A 20,311-nucleotide genomic window follows, 5' to 3' on the forward strand; every position below is an offset into this window, starting at 1 on the left:
CTGCACATAATTCAAAAATATGTAAGTAAAGCTTGTATACATAAAAAACGATGCTATGACTATTTTTAGAAATTATTCTGTTTGCTTTTCTGTGTGTTTTTAATTTTTTAAAATTCAAAAGAAGAAAAAAATGAAAGCAGTGAAGAAATGTAAACGTATACATACATATATCTGATTATATAAAGAGAAAAACCTCCACAATCACAAAACACCATATGAGCAATTCTATATAAATTGCTGCATTTTCTTATTTTTAATTTTTGTCAAGAGAAAAATAAAAGATGTTGCCTAATTGGAAACGTGACTTTCTATTATTAAAATTGTGGGAATCTATTTTAATGTGTTTATCTCGCTGCTAGTCTATAATTTATATTACAGCGTGGAAATTTGTTTGTATGCCTGTGACAGGTTAAAGCAGTTTAAACATGCATTTTTCTTTCGTTGGTTGAATAGTTAAATCGTTACTCAAAGGATTTTAAGTTTCAATTTCAACCATGAGGGGATTCTTTGCTTTTTTTCAAGGTTAAAAATGTTTCTGGTTCAAAATGTTATTAATTAATGGCTACGTAGTGGCTCTATTTAGGGAATTGGTACCGACCCTGGGTTAACAGTGGAACTGTTAGATGAGAAAACTTTTTTTGATGAAGACTCGGGGATATTTTAAATTCGATCTGACAGCGGTAACAGAAGTGAAATGTAATTCCAGCCCGCTTAACTAACAATCGTAATTATGAATCGAAAGACATGTCAGGTATAAGCATTTTTTTTCCCTTAAAAAAAAAGTTTCTCGGACTCCGCCGGACACCCAGCTGGCGGAGGACCAGCGGGCGAAGGGGGGGGCGAAGCCGGCAGGCTGCCCAGAAGTTACGATCGGGGAGTTTCTCTTTATTAAAATTACCTGGCTCACCAGCAGAGGCAAGAACGCGAAGACAAGATAATTTCTTAGGCTGTTAAAAATGACTTAGCCCGGTGGGCCGCGCGTTCCGAGGGGGTGTCCTGCGGCCGGGGCGGGTCCTGCCGCCCCCGCGGGCTCCGGTGCGTCAGGGGCGCGTCAGGCGGGGCGGGCTTCGCGCGGGCGGCGGCGGCGGCGGCGGCGGCGGCGGGTGGCGGGCGGCGGGCGGCGCGCACCGGGCCTCCTGCTTCTCGCTCCGAGGCTGCGGGACGGACGCTCCCGAGAACTCTCTCGCCCGCGGCCGGCCGCGCTCGGACGGCGCGCGCCGGCGGCCCGGCGGTGCCAGCATGTCGGCTGCCGTGGCGTGCCTGGACTACTTCGCCGCCGAGTGCTTGGTGTCCATGTCCTCGGGTGCCGTGGTTCACCGCCGCCTGCCGGACCCCGAGGGCGCGGGCGGAGCGGCAAGCTCGGAGGTGGGTGCGGCGCCGCCGGAGTCCGCTCTGCCGGGTCCGGGGCCACCGGGGCCCGTGTCGGTCCCCCCGTTCCCCCAGGTCCCCGCCCCCAGCCCCGGCGCGGGCGGCGCCGCGCCCCACCTGCTGGCTGCAAGCGTCTTGGCTGACTTGCGCGGCGGCTCTGGGGGGTGCTTTGGAGAGTACTCGGGGGAAGCTCTGCGCGCCTCGTCCGGTTCCTCCGACCCAACCCCGTGCTCCGGCCCGACCCTGTGCTCCAAGCCGACCCCGGCCACCAGCGCGGCCGAGGTCTCCGGACCCGTGCACTCCTCCGGCGCGCTCGCGGTCTCTGGCGCGCCAGCCACCCCGGGAGTGCCTGCCCACCCTGGCGCGGTCTCCGGCGTGGCCCCTGGGGCGGGCCCCGCCCCCGCCACGGGTCCAGGCCCCCGTCGGAGGCCTGTCACACCTGCTGCCAAGCGCCATCGTTGCCCCTTCCCGGGCTGCAACAAAGCTTATTACAAGTCATCGCATCTGAAGTCCCACCAGCGCACCCACACGGGTGAGCGCCCTTTCTCCTGCGACTGGCTCGACTGCGACAAGAAGTTCACGCGCTCCGACGAGCTGGCCCGCCACTACAGGACGCACACGGGCGAGAAGCGCTTCTCCTGCCCCCTCTGCCCCAAGCAGTTCTCCCGGAGCGACCACCTGACCAAGCACGCCCGCCGCCACCCAGCCTATCATCCCGACATGATCGAGTACCGGGGGCGCCGTCGCACTCCCCGCGTCGACTCGCAACCCGCCAACCTGGTGGACAGCTCCGGCTCGGTCCCCGGGCAGGTGCCCAGCTTCACCACCTGCTTGTCTGACAGTCATTGCTGTTAGTTGTCCCCTCAAGGACGATCCCCCAGGCCATTGTCCTTGCTTTCTCTCTGCCCATCCCTCTTTCCCAGAGTGATTAGACCAAGGCACAGACTGGCTTCTCCGCTCTGAGGGTGGGTCCAGGCAGGCACGTTGGACTCTGGGGAGGGACTGGGGGCCCGAAAATAACAGGAATCCTTACAACACGTATATCATCCAAAAAAGGGGAGGTTGCCTCAAGACAGCCCCCAGGAACTGATAAGAAGGGATGAACCCCGGTACTCTCCAGAGTCCTGAAGAGTCTCCCTTCCATGGGAACCAGAGATGTGAAACTGGAATTCTCAGGTGCCTGAGGAGCTCTCAGTCTCAAAGGACTCTAGTGTCTTACCCACCCACCAGGGCGGACCTTGGAGAGGGTGTCAGGGGTGGCAGTCTTGGAAATGTCCAGGACTGGGATGGTGAGAGGCCTTTGGAAACAGAAATGATTTCTATTTCTGTAAACAGCAATGTTTACTAATGTATTTTTAGTGTATTTTAAACAGGGATCCCAGGTTGATAGGAGGTTGATATCCCCCACTCCCCAACTGCCCCAGCTACCTCTGCTAGGAGAGGCCATGTAAGAGTCCATGTGGATGTATAGCTGGGAGATGCTTCTTGGTGTCTGCGGGGTGGTGTGAGCCTGTTTGCAGGTCCTGTTGCAAGGGTTGGAACCCTGCACTTGTGTCGTAGCTTTTCTTCTAATTTGAAGTGCTACTTGGGGAAGTAACTTCCTGGCTCACTCGCAATGAGATTGGTTTAAAAATTTGGAAACAATCATAAATGCACCAGAAATAAAAGGGTGATCCAGGCTAGTTCCCACTTCACCACGAGGGCAAACCCAAGCGACGGTGGGTGAGATAGGTCCAAACCAAGACCTTTCAGAACCATTGTTAACGTTCAGGGAAATAGGGGTTTTTGGTCCCAGCTGGCCACACTCCCAAGTAACCTCAGGTGTGGTAGATTCTGTTCATTTCTCAGTGGCTAGCTAGGGGGTTGTTTCCCTTGGGGTCTGTGCATTTTTGTTTCTGCAACAGTTGAGTTGGTGGTTTGGGGAGCGGAAGGTGGGAGTGGCTTCTTTCAAACAGCTAGCTGTTCTGGATTTGGGGAAGGGACAGCAAGGTGAAAGTTACTGTCAAATAGGAGGACCCTTCTCCCCTGACCTTGGAGGCCTTCCAAGTTACATCCTCAGGACCCCTCTCCCCCAGTGCAGGAATTGAGCATCACCAGTATTTATTTTTCTCTGTAAGTGTTTCTGCTGCTATGGATGAAATTGTCGGCCACTCTGCTTATGTATGTGTGAATGTGTATACATGTGACCCTTTCATTAGAGATGGGGCTGAAAGGCATTTCCTGCTCTGGTAAAGTCCTCTTTAGCCCCCTCTTGAATATCTTGTCATAGTCCATCAATCACATTTGTGGAGGATGCCATACTCTCAAAGGACCATAATAGGCATCTAGTTAAACAAACCTCTTTCCCCTGTTTTGCAGATGACTGTACTGAAGGCTAGGTAAGCTCCAAGTCACATGCTGAGTTGCTGGCAAAAGCCATGACTAGAACTTAGTTATCTGGCCTTCTGAGTGACTCTTTCCCTCATGCTTAGTTACCCCATCTGGGCCCTTAGTCAAAGGGCACCACTCTCCTTTATTGCCACCAGGATCCCCTCCTTCCCTATTCCCTATCATTTCTACATTCATTCATCTGTCTAGTCCCCGCTGAACCCTTTGCCTGTTGTGTTTAACCCAAAAGCCCTTTTCTTAGCAGGTTGAGTCCATTCCCTCCTTCCACACCATGTGGACGTAAAGTGGGAATGCCTCTTTAGCATCTTGGGAGAGACTTTATCTTTTGATCTGGTAGATTAATTTTCAATGCCAATTTCTAGTCCTGGGCACTCTAGCTTCCTTGAGAGAGTAAGTGATATGAACACTGGGACTCTACTAAGTGCTCCTACACTAAGTGAAGGAAGGGTATTTAGGAAGGACCCAAAGGGTATGAAGAGGTTCAGTGTTTCCTTATGAGGACTAAGCAGGGTAGGTGGAGCTTTCCTTGAGTTACGTGTGGGAATAGGAGGCCTGCAGTTGTGAAGGTGGGTTTTGGTGGTGGAAAGAGTCCTCCCTTTGCCCGGTTTGTCTCCTCAGCTGGGACTTGATAGTGAAGGGCACTCTGGGGCCCCCTTGAGGAGTGATTTCCCTTTTGTCCCCTTCAGTAGAAGATCTACCATTGGGTAGGTGGACCAATGAAGCTAACAGGAGAGACTCCCACTTACCATTTTGGAATTGGGCTTGAGAAAGCGTGACTTTTCCAATCACTGTCTGATAAATAACTTTTGATTTTCAATCTCCCAAGTAGTGTCCTTATTTGAGTTCTTGTACCTTGGGGACTTTTGTCTGGGAAAGGCCTCTGACAAGCTAAATGTAGCATGTCTTTCAGTGACTTCTCCAAGGACTTGGGGTGGTGGGAAGGGAGACAGACAATGGGGGTAATATCAGTAGGCTGATCGTTCTTAGCTTTGGTTATTGTTGTTACCCTTTTCATTCCAGTGGCCAGACAGCTCTTGAGGACCTGTTATTAGTGAAATACCTTGAAAGGGTCTTCCTAGTTTTATTAGTGTTTCTTTTGCTTCTTTTTGTTAATCAGATGGAGCTCAGCAAGTGAGTATGTCTGGGGTTTGGTTGTGGTCAATCTGAACCTCTGGGCTCTTTCCCGACTCCCACCATCCTGAGTTCTGATGTAGGAATGACCTAGTAACAGAATCTTTTAATAGAACTCTTCCTGAAATCTGGGTTGGGAGCTGGGATTGAATTCCAGGTCAAACCTTGGGCATGAGAGAATTGGATCTCCTGCCCCTGCTGGGACGGGATGAAGAGTACAGGCCTTGCCCCACCCACAGGGACAAGAATCTGTCATTTGTCCCTATTTCCCTATTCTCCTCCAAGTAGGAAACTGTATTGGAATATCACTCTTGGCCTCTGTCTCTACCTCTTACTTAATCTTCAAAGGAAGATTGTGTTCTCTGATGGAGACATACAGAAGAGGGTCATCACACACACACACACACACACACACACACACACACACTCTCTCTCTCTCTCTCTCTCTCTCTCTCTCTCTCTCTCTCTCTCTCTCAGCTCTCTTCTCTCTTTTGTACCTCTGCCTGCAATATGTACCCACTCCACTCGGATCCAGCTTTCATATGGTAAGCACACCTCCTGAGGCCCAGGCCTGCCTTCCAGAGGCAGATCTGAAGAGCACTTCTCTGTGTCTCCACTTTTGGAACAGCCACTCCCCCTTGCAGCTTCCCAGGTAAGTGTTTTCTTTCTATATTCTTTGGGTGAGTAATACCAATAGAGGAATTGGGAAGGGTGGGAAAGGCAGTGGAGGGTTGGTATTAGAAAGCCCAATTTTGGCTATAGGTACAGCCTCATCAACAAAATACTGATATTTTGATCCTCATTGGTCTGATTCTTGTATCTATTACCTAGTTGATTGAGAACTTAGAAAGGAAATGGATATGATTAATTTTCCCCCTTAAGCCCCAACACATGCAAATATGCATTGGCTATTAAGTCTTGAGAAATAGGCACTCTGACTGGAATTAGGGGACCAAAATAAGATGTGTAGAGATGGAACATCTGGTTTGCAAGGGCACAGGTTTAGTGCTGTAGTGATCTTGGGCCTTTTAGTTCTTTGGCCTTTTCAAGTTCTAGCAGCTTATGGTAGCTAATGTTCATAGGCAAGTCTTTATTTTTTTAGAGGTACTGGACATAGGGCTTTGCAAAAGTACAGGTCACTGTGGCTGATCTTGATTCACATGGTTATAGTTGAGACAGGCTTGCTGCAGAAGGGAAAGACACTATTGAATGGAAAAATTTGTGCCGCCATTTATTCTCAGCCAGAATTGCAGACGAGGACTTTAAAGGAACTTAATGGCATAAGTTCCATGTGTACTTGCAACAAACTTGGGAGAGTCTAGCCCTTAAATTGTGCTGGAGATTAGCAGGTGGCATTAGGTTAGTTTCACCCAATTTGGGCTAATCTTGATGGAAGGGGCCAACTTCTTTAATTCACATGGGTATTCAGAGTCACCTTCCATTTATGTCCCAAATGCCTGATGTGTTGACTATATGAGCCCTGACAGGAATTTCAAGAACTCAAGTTGTGTGTTCAATCACAGAGGAATGGTGGATTTTAATCGTAATCATAAAAAGAGAAATGCAAGTGTTTGTTATATGGGGGTTTGGGGTAGAGAGAAGCAATGCTATTGTAATTCCAAAGGCTAGGAAGAGTATTAAAAAGAGTTGTGCCTGGATTCTTCTCTTCCTAGGAAGCAGGTCTATTCAGGAAATCAAGTAGGAATTGTATTTGTTTCAAATATATGTTCAGGCCTTGAAGTCAAAATAGAAGCAGTGGGAGGGTGAAAAGTGAAGGAAGACAGGCCAATTGATATGGAGGAAGAAAAGGATTTCTTTAGAAGAAAGGTTGTGTTCTTAAAGGACACAGAAAATTGACAATACAAATGGGAAAATGAAAATGACGCAGAACCAAGTGATCTTACGATGGGACTAAAGAAGAGGGTGGTAGTTTAGTCATTACTAAATTAGAGGAGGTAATTAGAACCCAAAGAAATATAACAGAAGAATGGAAGCAAGCTCTCAGAGAGAAAACAGAAATGCCCACTTCCACCAGGGATCTCAGATCCAGGGAAATATTGAGAGGTACCTACCTGAATCTGTAGAGAAAGCAATGGGAAATCATCCCATCAACCCTAAGATGGGTACATTAGAAGGTTAAAGAAAATGTAGATGTATTACTTCCAACATTTTTAGCTTAGTCTCAGTGATATTATCATTGTAAATGGGAACACAAATATGCCTTGGAGAATGTACAGAATTAGGCCTCTAAGGGAAAGCATAGGGTAGATGAGACACATGAAATATATTAAAGTAATTAATCAAATTAATAGAAATTAGGAAGAAAAAAGCACGATCATCTCAATTGGTTCCAAAATAAGTAATTGTTAAAACTCAACACCAATTTGTGATTTAATTTAAAAACACCTTAGCATGCTGTACAGCAGTAATTAACACAACATTGTAAATCAACTATACTTCAATAAAAAAATAATTAAAAATAAAAAGTAAAAACACCTTAGCAAACTGGTAACAAAAATAATTCTTAAATTGATAAAAAGTGTCTACCTGGGCTTCCCTGGTGGCGCAGTGGTTGAGAGCCCGCCTGCCGATGCAGGGGACGCGGGTTCGTGCCCCGGTCCGGGAAGATCCCACATGCCGCGGAGCAGCTGGGCCCGTGAGCCATGGCCGCTGAGCCTGCGCATCTGGAGCCTGTGCTCCGCAAAGGGAGAGGCCACAACAGTGAGAGGCCCGCGTACCGCAAAAACAAAAAAAAACAAAAAGTGTCTACCAAAAGCCTACAGAAAACATCAAACTTTGAAAGATTGCAAGAATTTCAGTTGACCATATGGTAAGATAGAAAGTTTCAACAAACTCCAGGTAGGCAGTCACATAAAAATACAATAAAAATCTTACCCAAAAATCCATGTATGGGGAAATATAAAAGCAAGCCTCTACATAACTCAGATAAAAGTGGCCATTACAAAAATTTAGAACTGAATGAAAACCAAAAATACAAAACAGCAAAACTTCTGTGATGCAGGCAAACAGCACTGGGGGAGAAAGTACAGTTTATAGCCTTAAATTTTTTACTTAAAAAAAAATTGAAAGTGAATGAACTAAGCTTTCAACTCCAGAAGAAAAGGAAAATAAATAAACCCAAAGAAAGTAGAAACAGACATAACCATGGGCAATGCATTCTCAATAGAAAATATATTGCCCCCAAGGGAGCGAAAATCGGTTCTTGAGGGCTGAAAAAAATGTTAGCTATTACAACGGTTGTGGCTCTTCAACAGACCATACTACATAAACAGATACATACTATCTGTGTGGTTTAAGGTTGCTGGCTGAAGGGGGAAGAAAGTAGTGATTAAGGGAAAAAAGGTCTAAAAACTTTCCTGGAAGGGTAATAATGAAAAAAGTTTGAAAAAACACTGCCATGGATAAAGGCAGAAGTTAGTGAAACAGAAAAAGAAAGTGAGTAGAGTTGTCTGAAACACTTTTTAAGAGCCTACTAAAAATAGATTTCTTTGGCAAATATGATTAAGAAAAAGGAGAGAAGACACAAAAATTTATCAGGTATTAAAAAGGACATAAAATCATAATGCATGAGCAGATTTTTCTAATTATAAGAGAATAATACAAACAACTTTATATCAATAGAGTTGAAAAATGTATGGCTAATTTTATAGGAAAATATAAAATTTCAAAGTAGTCTAAGAAGATATAGAAAAACTGAAACTGAAACAGTAGTAAAAGATCTATCCCCAAAACAGGCAGTAGGTCTAGGTAGTTATATAGGCAAGTTCTCTAAACCTTCAAGAAACAGGTAACTTACATATTTTATAAATTGCTTTAAATCATGGAAAGAGAAAGTTATCCAATTTATTTCATGTTATATAGTTAAGCTAACCTTAATACCAAAACAAGATATATAAAACATAAGAAAATAATACACCACTTTTTATTTATAAAGATGGATGCAAAAATCCCAAGTACAATAAAATACTAGAAATTGTATTTCAGCAGCAAATGAAAATAATAATGCAACATGATAATGTTAAATTTATTTCAGAAATGCAAGATTAATTCAATAATGGAGCTCTATTGATATAATTCACTACATTAATTGAAGAAAGGAGAAAATTAATGACTTTCCTATATGGCAGCAATCATCAATCAGAAAATGTAATAGAATAAGTGATTCCATCAATATACAGTAGCAATGAATAACATAAAGAACCTTTATAGACAAGACTATAGAATTTTGCTGAATGATGTAAAAGAAAATATGACTAGATGGGGATAAATAATGTTCCTGTAGATGGTAAAACTCAATGTTATAAAGATGTCCATCCTTGGGACTTGCCTGGTGGTGCAGTGGTTAAGAATCTGCCTGCCGATGCAGGGGACACGGGTTTGATCCCTCGTCCAGGAAGATGCCACCTGCCATGGAGCAACTAAGCCCATGCACCACAACTACTAAGCCTGCACTCTAGAGCCTGCAAGCCACAGCTACTGAGCCTGTGTGCCACAATTACTGAAGCCCGTGCTCTGCAGCAAGACAAGCCACTGCAATGAGAAGCCCACACACCGCAACGTAGAGTAGCCCAGGCTCACTGCAACTAGAGAAAGCCCACACACAACAATGAAGACCCAACACAGCCCCCCCAAAAATTAGTGAATTAATTAATTTTTAAAAAGATGTCCATCCTTTTCTCAAATTTATGTATTTAATGAAATTCCAATCAAAACTGCAAAAAGATTTTTCATGAAACTTTTTCAAGGAAATATTACAGAAGATCATGGGAGGTGGGGGGGAGAGATAGGGAGGGAGAGTTGATCTACCAGATATCAAAATACTACAAAGCTATGGTCATTAAAACAGTGTGGTAATGTGTAGGAATAGACAAATAAGTGGATTGAATAAAGAACCCAGAAATAGACTTGTGACTATAGAAGCTGACATATAAGAGATAAGGCACTTCACATCAGTGTGGAAAAGACAAACTAGTCAGTAAATTTTATTGAGACAGTTGGCTTTTCAGTTAAATAAAACAACAAAATAAAACACAGGATTACATTCTATCCCAAATCTTTCAGAAAAATAAATCCCAGATGGTAAAGACCTAAACATTTTTAAGCTATAAAAGCTTATAAAAGAGCTGGAAGATATAATCATTGGATAAAGATCTTCTTGTTTAGGACACAAAAATTTTAAAAACAAAAATTTAAAGAAGGAAAAGACATTTGACTGCATCCAAATTCTAAAATGTATTACATCTTAAAACCTAATCAAAGTTAAATATCAAGCTACACTCTGGAAAAAAAAATTAACAGGCACAGGATTAATATCCAGAATATATAAAGAATCAACAATTTAAGATATAAGGACAAAAAAAAAGTGGTCAAAGGATAGTAACAGGCAGCTTAAAGAAAGAACCAGGGTTGAGAGACAGCAGATCTTTAGCCTTGTATATATAATGCTTTTTCTCTTTTAAAGTGAGCATATCTCCATGTATTGCTTGCATACATTAAAAAATTGAAAGATATTTTAAAGGGGGGGAAAATACTATTGATTAAAAAACAAAAGCAGATGGTAGGGTAGGAAAGGATATACCAAGCAAATGTTAATTAAAGCAAGCAGGTATGACAAGATTAATATCAGAGTCAAAATAAAAATCAAAGTATAATACATTAGTGGGACAAATATAGATTATTTTATATTGAGATAAAGTATAGTACCCTAAGAATCTAAAGTAATTAAAACCCTTTTTGCCCAACTATAAGAGATGTCAGCTCAGGAGCTCTAATGCCTATTCCAGGATTTGGACAGGAATTTCTTCTCTCATCCCTCTCTAGAAATTCAGAGACCCATTCCCATTTTCTAAGCTCATTGCAGGAGTGGGAGGGTGGGGGTGTGGTGCCAACAAAAGTTAAATCACATAGGAACTGAGCCCAATCTAAATTCCCTCAGGAAGGTCTCTCCACCTCCCCAGGTCTTCCTTCCTTTCTCCTCTTCCAGAATACTATTTGTTCCTCCCATTTTTTTACAAAAAGCTCTTGATGATTCAGAGCTTGATCCAGAATGCTAGTTCCCCTTTCAAAATATTTAGTAAAGGGGAAGAAAAGAAAACCAGTCAAAAACGTGCAAACATTTACAGAATGGAAGCATCCTGTATTATCTATAGCTAATTGTATCTTACTAGCAAGCTCCCACTCCTGTTCATGACAGAGGAGAAATTTTAGCTTGTCAAACTCTCTCTCAGGTCTGCCTCCTTCCAAGGGTCTCTCCGATCCTTCCCACCATGGTTTCTGAATGCCAGGAACCCATGGCAGAAGGGGAAACAGTCTCAGTGCTGTGTGCAGTGCAGTTCTCTGGGTCCTCACTCATTTTCCATGCTGTGTGGCTATTCTAGGGATCTCTGGGCATACAGTGCTTATGCCCAATGAGTTAACAACAGGTCCTGTCTGGTTCTTTGGCTGCCTTTCTCATTTCTCTGCTGGAGACAATGGTCCTGCTATAACCTCTAGTTCTGAGGTCTCTGTTGAATGCAACTTTCTCTTCCCAAATGCAGACTTCTTCTGGACCTTGGGTTCTCTCAGCATTTTGTCACCCTCTTGCCAAGACATAAAATATATTCTGGTCCCTCTCCATATCACACCAAGGCCATAAGACACTGGGTAACAGACACAGGTCCATCTGCCTAGGTATCTCTCAGCCATTTCAGAATTACTTCTTGATGGCACCGTGTTGCCCTAGCACCATGCTGAACTTGCAGTGGAAGTGGAGGGTGAGCCCAGAAGTTCCAGATTCTAATTCAACTTATTTGGGTTCCTGATGTCATGTCCATCTTCCCCTTTCTGGGCCAAGACCCAAGGAATGAGGGGGCTGATGGGTTCCTTCTCAGGGATACAAGCACCAGGCAAGTCTTGTCTCAACCCCACTGACCTTCCCCTATCCTAGGCTCTTCCAGCTGGAAGAACACTTCACTTCCTCTCTCAGTAGGTGACAACTTCCCACTGTCATACTCTAAGTTTGCTTTGCCTATGATTATAGTGAAACTTTTTGTCCAGGCTTCATGCTTTGCTCTTAGTATTTAAGAGTGTTTGAAATTTGGAGCTTCTGTTACTTTCCCAGCAAAGCTTTCAAGATTACTATTTAGTTATAGGCTTCAAGAGCTGAAATAGAGTCATTGATTACCTTTGCATTCCTGCTATAACTATCATGATTTTTTGAGGCAAATGGGTGCCTTTGGTTTAAAAGGTAATGGTCGCATGGAAGAAAATAAGACAAAAAATCACATTAATATTTTTCAAAGCATATCTCCCTCTCACCAATTTTTAGTCTGGTTAAAGATTAAGTTATTAGTTCTTGGGAATTCCCTGGCAGTCCAGTGGTTAGGACTCCATGCTTTCACTTCTGAGGGTCTGGGTTCAATCCCTGGTTGGGGAACTAAGATCCCAGAAGCTGTGTGGTACATCCAAAAAAAGAAAAAAAAAAGATTAAGTTATTAGTTCTGAGGGTGTACCTAAGAGCAATCGCTCCCATCCCCGACTAATGGGGTCCTTACAAAAGAACAAACTTATTAAATAGAAGTAAAACAAAGGGAAGCTAAAGTCTATCTTCTGCAGACCCCTGGAATCAGGAAAAGTCCAAGGAAAAGGAAGGATTATAGTTATTACTGCTCCAAGCAGGATGTGTTTATGGCACAAATAGATGGCAGAGAGGGTATCAGCAGCTTCACCCAAAGAGTTTTGAGTCCATTTGTGCAGTCAAGGGTGGGACAGCAACTTGGTCAGTGGGTTCCAGCAGGGGTCAGCAATGGATTGGACTGGAATGCATCTAGCAGCCCCAGAGGCAATGCTAGAGGCTTTCCTTCTGGGGCTGTGTGTATTCATGGCTTTTACCTAAAAGAATGAGGCTTTCATGGACCAAGACATACATTTCAACAAATATTTATTGAGCACTTAGAATGTGTCAGGCACTGTTATAGGCACTTAGGATACATAGCGAATAAAACAAAGATCCCTGCCCTTATGATCTCATATTTTAGCAGGGATATAGAAAATAAACAATAAGTATATAGTATGTTAAGTAATAAAAGATATGGCTTTAACAAAAAGTAGAGCAGGCTAAGTAGGATCAGGAGTGCTGGGTGGGAGTAGGGGTTAAACTGAGATAATAAACAGGGTGATCTGGATAGGCTTCATTGTACAAACAAGATATGGACAAAGACTTGAAGGAGGTGAGAAAGTTAGTCGGGAGCTATCTGAAGGGAAATTGTCCAGACAGAGGGAACAGCTAAAGAAGCAACCCTAGAGGATGAGATCAAGAAACAGAAAGGAGAACAGGATGGCTGGAGCAGAATTTTGATCAGAAGGAAGTGGGGATGCCAGATCATACGGGTATTATAGCCTACAACTCTGGCTTTTTCTCTGGGTGAAATGGAGAGTCATTGAGGACTTTGAGCAGAAGCATGATATGATCTGCCTTATGTTTAAAAGGATCATTCTGACTGTTATGGTAAAGGGGCTCAAACAAGGTGATATATTAGGAGGCAGTTTCATTAATCTAGATGATGGTGGCTTGGACCAGAGTGATGGTAGAGGAGATGGTGAGAAGTGGCCAGATTCTAATACATTTTACAGGAAAAGCCAATAGACTTTCCTAAAAGGTTGGCTATGGGGAGTGAGAATATGAGAAGAGTCAGAGTGATTCAAAATGCTTTGGCCTGAGCAGCTAGGAGGATGGAGTTGCCATAAACTGAGTTGAGGAAGTCTAGATATGTGGGCAGGTTTGTAGGGGGAAGAACAAGTGTTTAGTTTTGGACATGTTGAGTTTGAGATGTATGTTAGACAACCCAGTGGAAATTTTGAATAGGCAATGAAATAAGTCTGGAGTTTGGGAGAAAGGTCTTGGACGAGAGATTAAAAAGATGGGAGTTAACTGCATATTTAAAGCTCATAGTCTGAATCAGATCAACAAGAGAATGAGTGTAGAGGGAGAAGAGAAGGAAGGCTAAGACTGATCCTTGGGACAATCTTAAAGTGAAGAACCGAGGGAATTGAGGAGGAACCAGAAAAGGAACTGAGAAGGCGTGACCAGTGAGGTAGGAAGAAAGCCAACAGCGTGATGTCCTAGAAGCCTAATAAAGTATCCAGAAAAGGAGTGGTCCACTTTGTCAGACGATCATGCTAAGTCAAGTACGATGAAGGCTGGGGAGCTGGCCATAGGCACCCGCCACTTGGCAGTCTTTGGCGACCTTGATAAGAGCAGTCGTGTTAGAGTGGTAGAGGTCAATGCCAGATTGCAGTGGATTTAGGAAAGAACAGGAGGAAAGAACCTGGAGACCATGAGTACAGGGAACTATTTGAGACATTTTTTTCTGTAAATGGGAGCAAAGAGGTGGAGTGGAAATTGGTGGGGGAAAATGGGGTCAAGAGAACTGATTGCTTTTTTTTTTAGATGGAAAAACAAACAACCCAGCCTGTTTATATGCTAATGAAAATGATCCAAGAGGGAGTAAAAAGTTGCCAATGCAAGTCAGAGATGGGGGAGAATTTCAGGAGTGATATCCTTGAGGAGGCGAGGGCAATGGGATCTAGTTCACAAGTGGAGGGATTGATCTTAGGAACATGAATATGTAATCTGTGAAGCAGTTGGATATTCAGATCGCTTCCCTAGTAAGGCCTGCTCCACATTATAGTGACCGTTTAATTACTTAATTACCAGCACAAAATCTATGATGGGACATTTGCTTCCCTGATGAATTTTCAGGTTGCACGGTGAAAAGAAAGTGTCCACCTAGAGTTTTGAGGAGTTAAATTCTTAGTTTCAAATCATACATACCTTTTTCCTTAGATTGCTAATATCACATCATTTCTCGTCTCAGAAAACTGTTTTTAAGGCTGAGTGGGACATTTTGATCTCCTTTATAACTGGAATGACTGAGACAGATGGGGTCTTCTAGTCCTTTTTGGTGACATGTGGGCGATTAGCTATATTAACATCTTTGCAACAGGCACTCTTGCCTTATTACCCTGAACACGTATTCAGTCATACTCAGAGGACCACTATGATTGTGCTCAGAGTCTGGACTATCCTGATGTAGTTCCTAGCAACTATGGTATAGAGGTTGTTCTTGTACAATATGTACATCCAGAGGTTCAGAGACTGTTGTGTTTTTTTTTTTTTTTAAAGACTCCACATTCCGCTAGAGTTCTTGGAGGCCCATCATCTAACAAGGAAGCCTCAAGGGAAAGTAACAGAGTCACTCCTGTCAGAGCAATGGAAACCTCAAGGCCAGAATGACAGTCCCCTCCTGTGTACTGACTTGGGTCCCTCCTGCTTCTTTGGCTTCCCACTCAAGGGAGCTCCGAGGTAGAAGACTGATAGGTGACTGACTGTGTATATAAACTGGGATAAGATGCAGGTCACTAGACAAGTTGACAAGGCACTGAATCTCCTTCTTGGAAAAAGACACCTTCAGGGGAAAATCTATTTGACAACAGACATTTAATGCTCAGAAGTCAGGTACTGACATTCTGGAGCTTGAATATGTGCAAATACCTCTGAATGGGCTCTAGATAAGGACATCATTGATACAGTCCTGCAAGAAAATTCTTAGGGAGACGGGAACACCAAGGAAAAGGTCTTGCCACACCACAGAGTAGTACAAGTCAGGATAATTAATGCAAGCATAGTTAAGTAGGATGAGAGTGTGTCACTGAGCATCACAGGTGAAAGGAGGGCTGCTGGCTGGAGTGGACAGAGATCTAAAGGAAAGCATGGGCCATATCAGTGGCAGCAAACAATTGTGGTAGATGTTATATCTGAGCCAAGCTAAAGACCCACACAACAATCTCTATGAGTCATCTGTGGCCAATCTTTTTAAGAGGACATATGAGAGAATCAAAGAGATGAGTGGTAGGAAAATGACCTCTACTGAAGGCTATCAGGCATAGTTGATGAATTTTCCTTTAAAGCCACAAGGCACCAGATATTGCCATGTCATTTGGGGTCCCAGCAAGAAACATCTGGCACATTCAGTTGGGTCAACAGAGGGAAGTTTAATAAAGGCACTGTCTTCAAAGGTGTGAGTAGAAGTGAAGCAAGTATCCTGCAACTAGTAACTTGAGGTACCATTACCATTCCTAGAATTGAAGGAGCAAGGGCAGGGGCTTAGCAGCAGGTTACCACACCTGAAGAAAGAGAAAGAGAGAGCTGTGTAGAGAGGGTTACCTGGCAGGTGCAATGTTCTTCAGTTAAGGGGTGAAGCCAGCTTGTACAAGCCTGCCAGGAGGGAACCAAGAAAAAATTACCCAGCTCTCACTCACCTCCTTCCCATGGATCTGTTCTTACTTGCTCACCATTGGCCAAACCCAGCTGGAAGCCAGACAACAAGACAGTATTTTCACTGGCTCAGACTTCTGAGGATAAAGAAGAGCAGAGAAAGGTAGAGAGTGGATATGGAGGGATATCAAAAGATATTCAGCAAAATATCAATAATTTTAAAGGGCTAGAGGAATGCCAGTAGTTCTTTTTTCTTTTTAACTTGTTTAGATGACAGAACAAAATATCTATTCACTCAAAACAGGAGATCTAGACTACACATTATGGAACTCTATGTCTACGTCACATTCCTCAAGAAGAGCAGTAACTATCATGTGGTTAGCATAGCCAATAAGATCAACTTTGAAAAACATTACCTTTTACCAATTTATGATTTTAATGCTCTTTTACCCTTATTACAGAGCAAGAGCAATACATTTCCATTGTAGAACATTTAGAAACATAGATAAACTGAAAAGAGAAAACAAAATTTCCTGTAATCCCACATTTTAGCAGTACTATATTATGGGATATGTTTCTTAAGTTTCTTAATCAGACCTTACATATGTATTTGTATACTTTTTAACTTTTTATTTTGACATAATTCTAGACAGAGAAGTTTTGTGTAACAGTACGCAAAATTGCCATATACCCTTCACAATGATCGTCCAAATGTTAACCTTTTACCGCATTTGCTTTATTCATCTTTCTCTCTGTGTGTATGTACACGTGTGCACATATATACATACACAACTATAACTTATACACACATAAACATTTTTTTCTGAGTCATTTGATAGTAATCAAATTTAAAATCTAACAGAAGCAAGTTATGCCAATAACTTCTAAACCATCAGTATCCCCAAGTGTACTGGGAAATCCTCAAAATTAAGGGAATAATAATGATAACAGAATGCTTATCAAGGAATTGATCAGATCAGATCAGAACAGAGTTATCCAGTAATTGAACACCCTCAGACATTTGTAAATACCCTGCCATTATATTGCAATCCTGAGACAGGCTGTAAAGGGTCCTGTGTGACAGATACCCAACCAAGTTCCTATTTATGGGGATGAGACTCTTTAAACTGGGTTAACCCAAGAGAAATATTAGAGGGCTCAGAGAGAGACCTCAAGAATTCACCTTTGAGCCAGATCATGGACAGCCAGGTAACTGATACTCCATTCCAAAGATTTTGTTGCTGGCATCCCATCTCATTTAGAGTGTATCATTGTGGAGAAGTCAGTTCCGGGTGTCCAACTGTAAATGCTTGCTATAGAAGATAGAGAAATTAGTCATTTCTGCCAGGACATAAGCAACCTTCCCAACTGTGGAACCACTAGGGAAAGAAGAGAAATTACCTTCTGTTTCCTGTCGGGTCCTGATTTAAGGATAATATGTTGGGACTTTGTTAAATAATTTTTTTTCCGGCATAGCACATCACCTTGAGAATTGGCATAAAACAGAGCCAGATGCTAAAATGCCTTCCTGGATAGTTTTCTAGAGTTGGGCCTGTTCCCCTGAGGTGTACAGTTGAAGATATCAGATGGTCCAGCCTTCTAAAAGCCAAACAGCAAGAGGCTTAGCAACAGGGTGAAAGCACAGAATGGCAGAACAGCATTGAGTTGGATGTCAGTTGACAGGAGCCAAGAGAGTCCAACTCAGGCTTATCAAGGAGCAGCACTTGCCTATCTGATCCCAGACTTGGCCCTATTTTAGAAGAAAAAATGCATTATTTTCCTTATAAACTGACACAGGTTTTAGTTAATTTAGGAGACTGTCTCTTGACCAAAAAGAAAAAGACTATTTTAACATAGTAATTCCTTGCAGAGTGATTTTCCTGAGGATACCTACCAGTGTCCTATAAAGGAGGCTGGCAATTGGTAGTACAGGTGAATGTCTTCTTAGCCAAAGGACCGCCAAGGGACCTACCCTGTTCTTTGAGATCAGGAGGGAAAAATGGAGGAAAGATGGTATAGGAGGGCTAACAAGGAAAAGAGAAATCAGGGCCACTCCCTCACCAAGTTCTCAGTTCCTGGAAGGAACTGCACATGAATCCCTCATATGCCTGTGGGCCCAAGAGTTAGCTGCAGAGGGTGGATGAGATTGGGGGCTACAGTCTTCAGTGGGACTAAGATGCACACATATAAAAAGAATGTGATGGGAGGACCCCAGTTGGAAGGTAGCCAAGGGGAGAGCTTGAGAACAAATCTTCTCTCAGTGGAGCCTGTTGAAACTACAGCCTTGTCCACACTATGCCCATAGACAGTGAGCCAAAGAGAGACATAAACAATCTCTTTGTGGACAACCCAAAAGGTTCTACCTTTGCTATCCTTCCTCCCCACTCCATAGTCAGAGGGACATGCGCCAGGTAGAGAGGGGTGAGAGTCAGACTGCTCTGAATAAGGGGTTTAGGGGAGACCTTAAAATCACATAGAAGATTTAAGTAGTGAAATGAACAGCAAGAAGTCATAAGAACTGGAAATGACTGTTCTAATAGATGAATCGCCAGGAATTGATAGGAAAGGATGTTTCAGAAGAGTAGATTATGGCAGCCGCTAGGGGGAAAATTAATTTTATACCCAACAGTTGAGATTCTTCTCCAAGACATTAAATTTAACATCTAGACACTTATACCCTCCCTCTCCTAAGACCCCTAGATTCCACCATACTCCTCCTCCATTTCTGCCCACTTATTATAGCAGCAACATTATCAAGGATCAAATGTACACTAACCAACATCATAACCTCTCTTTTAATCTGTTTTCCCAGTGTCATGAGAAGCCCCAAATGGTCAAGAGGTAGCCTCAGCTTCTAATTCAATGGGACCATTGTGGGACTTTTAGTATTAAGAGCTTTAAACAAGCAAAGCCCAAAGCAGTGGAGAAGGGAAATAAGAACTTTGTAAGTGATGTGAGAATCCCACTCCTCCAACATTTAGCCTGATCCATGTATTCTGGCTTTGGGAGAAACAGCCCCATATATAGTCCTGGTTCAGAACATATGCCCTGACAAGCATCCCTATCTTATAAGTGCTCTCAATCATATAAGGTCTCCCTGCTGACACTGAAAATGAATCTTCAAAAACCTTTCTACCCAGTGACTTCTGATGATGGTAAAACCAGGAGATCCCATGGGCATAATCAACCTTTTGCTCTATTACTTTGATGACATGTGAATTTCTTGGTCCAAAATAAAGTTTTACAAAATATTGCGTTAGTGAATCAACGCTAAGTCCAAAAATGATGCTAATAGGAGAGAAAGGGCAGGCATGGAAAACAAATTCATATCCAGAATAAGTGTTTATTTCAGTATGGGGAAAGAGAAGTCCCTTCCATGACTGAAGGGATTCTGTGTAACTCATTTACCACCACTCACCTGAGTGTGAAGGTTCAGAGGTCATTACTGCTCACAGTTTGATAACCTGGAAAGAAAGAAAAAAATCATGTTATTGGGCCTATGTATAAACTTGAAATCTGCCACTATTATTTCACTTTGTTTATGAGCCCATTAAACAAGCTCTCAGTGCTGGGAAAGAAACCAACTGATATCTACAGGAGAGGTCATTTTATCTACCTGATAATTCAGCCTTCTCTGCAGTAGGAGCCTTTTGTTGAGCAGCCACAGGGGACATGGATATTCTTACACTCTGGGTTCATTCTGAGCTGTTCATTCATTCATTCTCTATCACTCAGGGTCCCAGCAGAAACAAATGGTACATGCAAATTAAGGTATTTCAAAGAGGTAACAAGGGTTATTTACAAAGGCATAGGCAGCATGCAGCACAAAGGACAGTATAGTACCCTAGCGCTGTTTCCACACCTAGACCCAAAAGCAGAGGGAAAAAAGAAAACCCAGAAAGATAAAGTCATATAGAGAGGACTACCTGGAGGAAAGCTGTGACATTCATTTGCGATAACGCAATGGGGACAGAGTCAAGGGACTATATCATTTGACTTAAATGTCCTTCTTCCCTCTCATCTCTTCCTAGGGTTCCTATTTACCAAACCCAACCAGCAGCCAGAGGACAAAGGATGCAGACCAAACAGGTCAGCCTCCCAGGGCAGAGAATAAGAAATGGGCAGAGAGGTGGAAAAGAGTGAAGAGTG

At 43.1% G+C, this 20,311-nt stretch overlaps 1 protein-coding gene across 1 annotated transcript; it reads left to right on the forward strand.

Annotated features, from left to right (window-relative positions):
• The first annotated feature begins 1,239 nt into the window (after positions 1 to 1,239).
• KLF14 (KLF transcription factor 14) lies at positions 1,240 to 2,384 on the forward strand. The gene has a single exon (XM_067041655.1). It carries the CDS (start codon positions 1,240 to 1,242, stop codon positions 2,221 to 2,223), a length of 984 nt encoding a protein of 327 aa, XP_066897756.1. The 3' UTR covers positions 2,224 to 2,384.
• The last annotated feature ends 17,927 nt before the right edge of the window (positions 2,385 to 20,311 follow it).

Source organism: Kogia breviceps, chromosome 9, assembly GCF_026419965.1.
Source record: "Kogia breviceps isolate mKogBre1 chromosome 9, mKogBre1 haplotype 1, whole genome shotgun sequence".
Lineage (NCBI taxonomy): Eukaryota > Metazoa > Chordata > Mammalia > Artiodactyla > Physeteridae > Kogia > Kogia breviceps.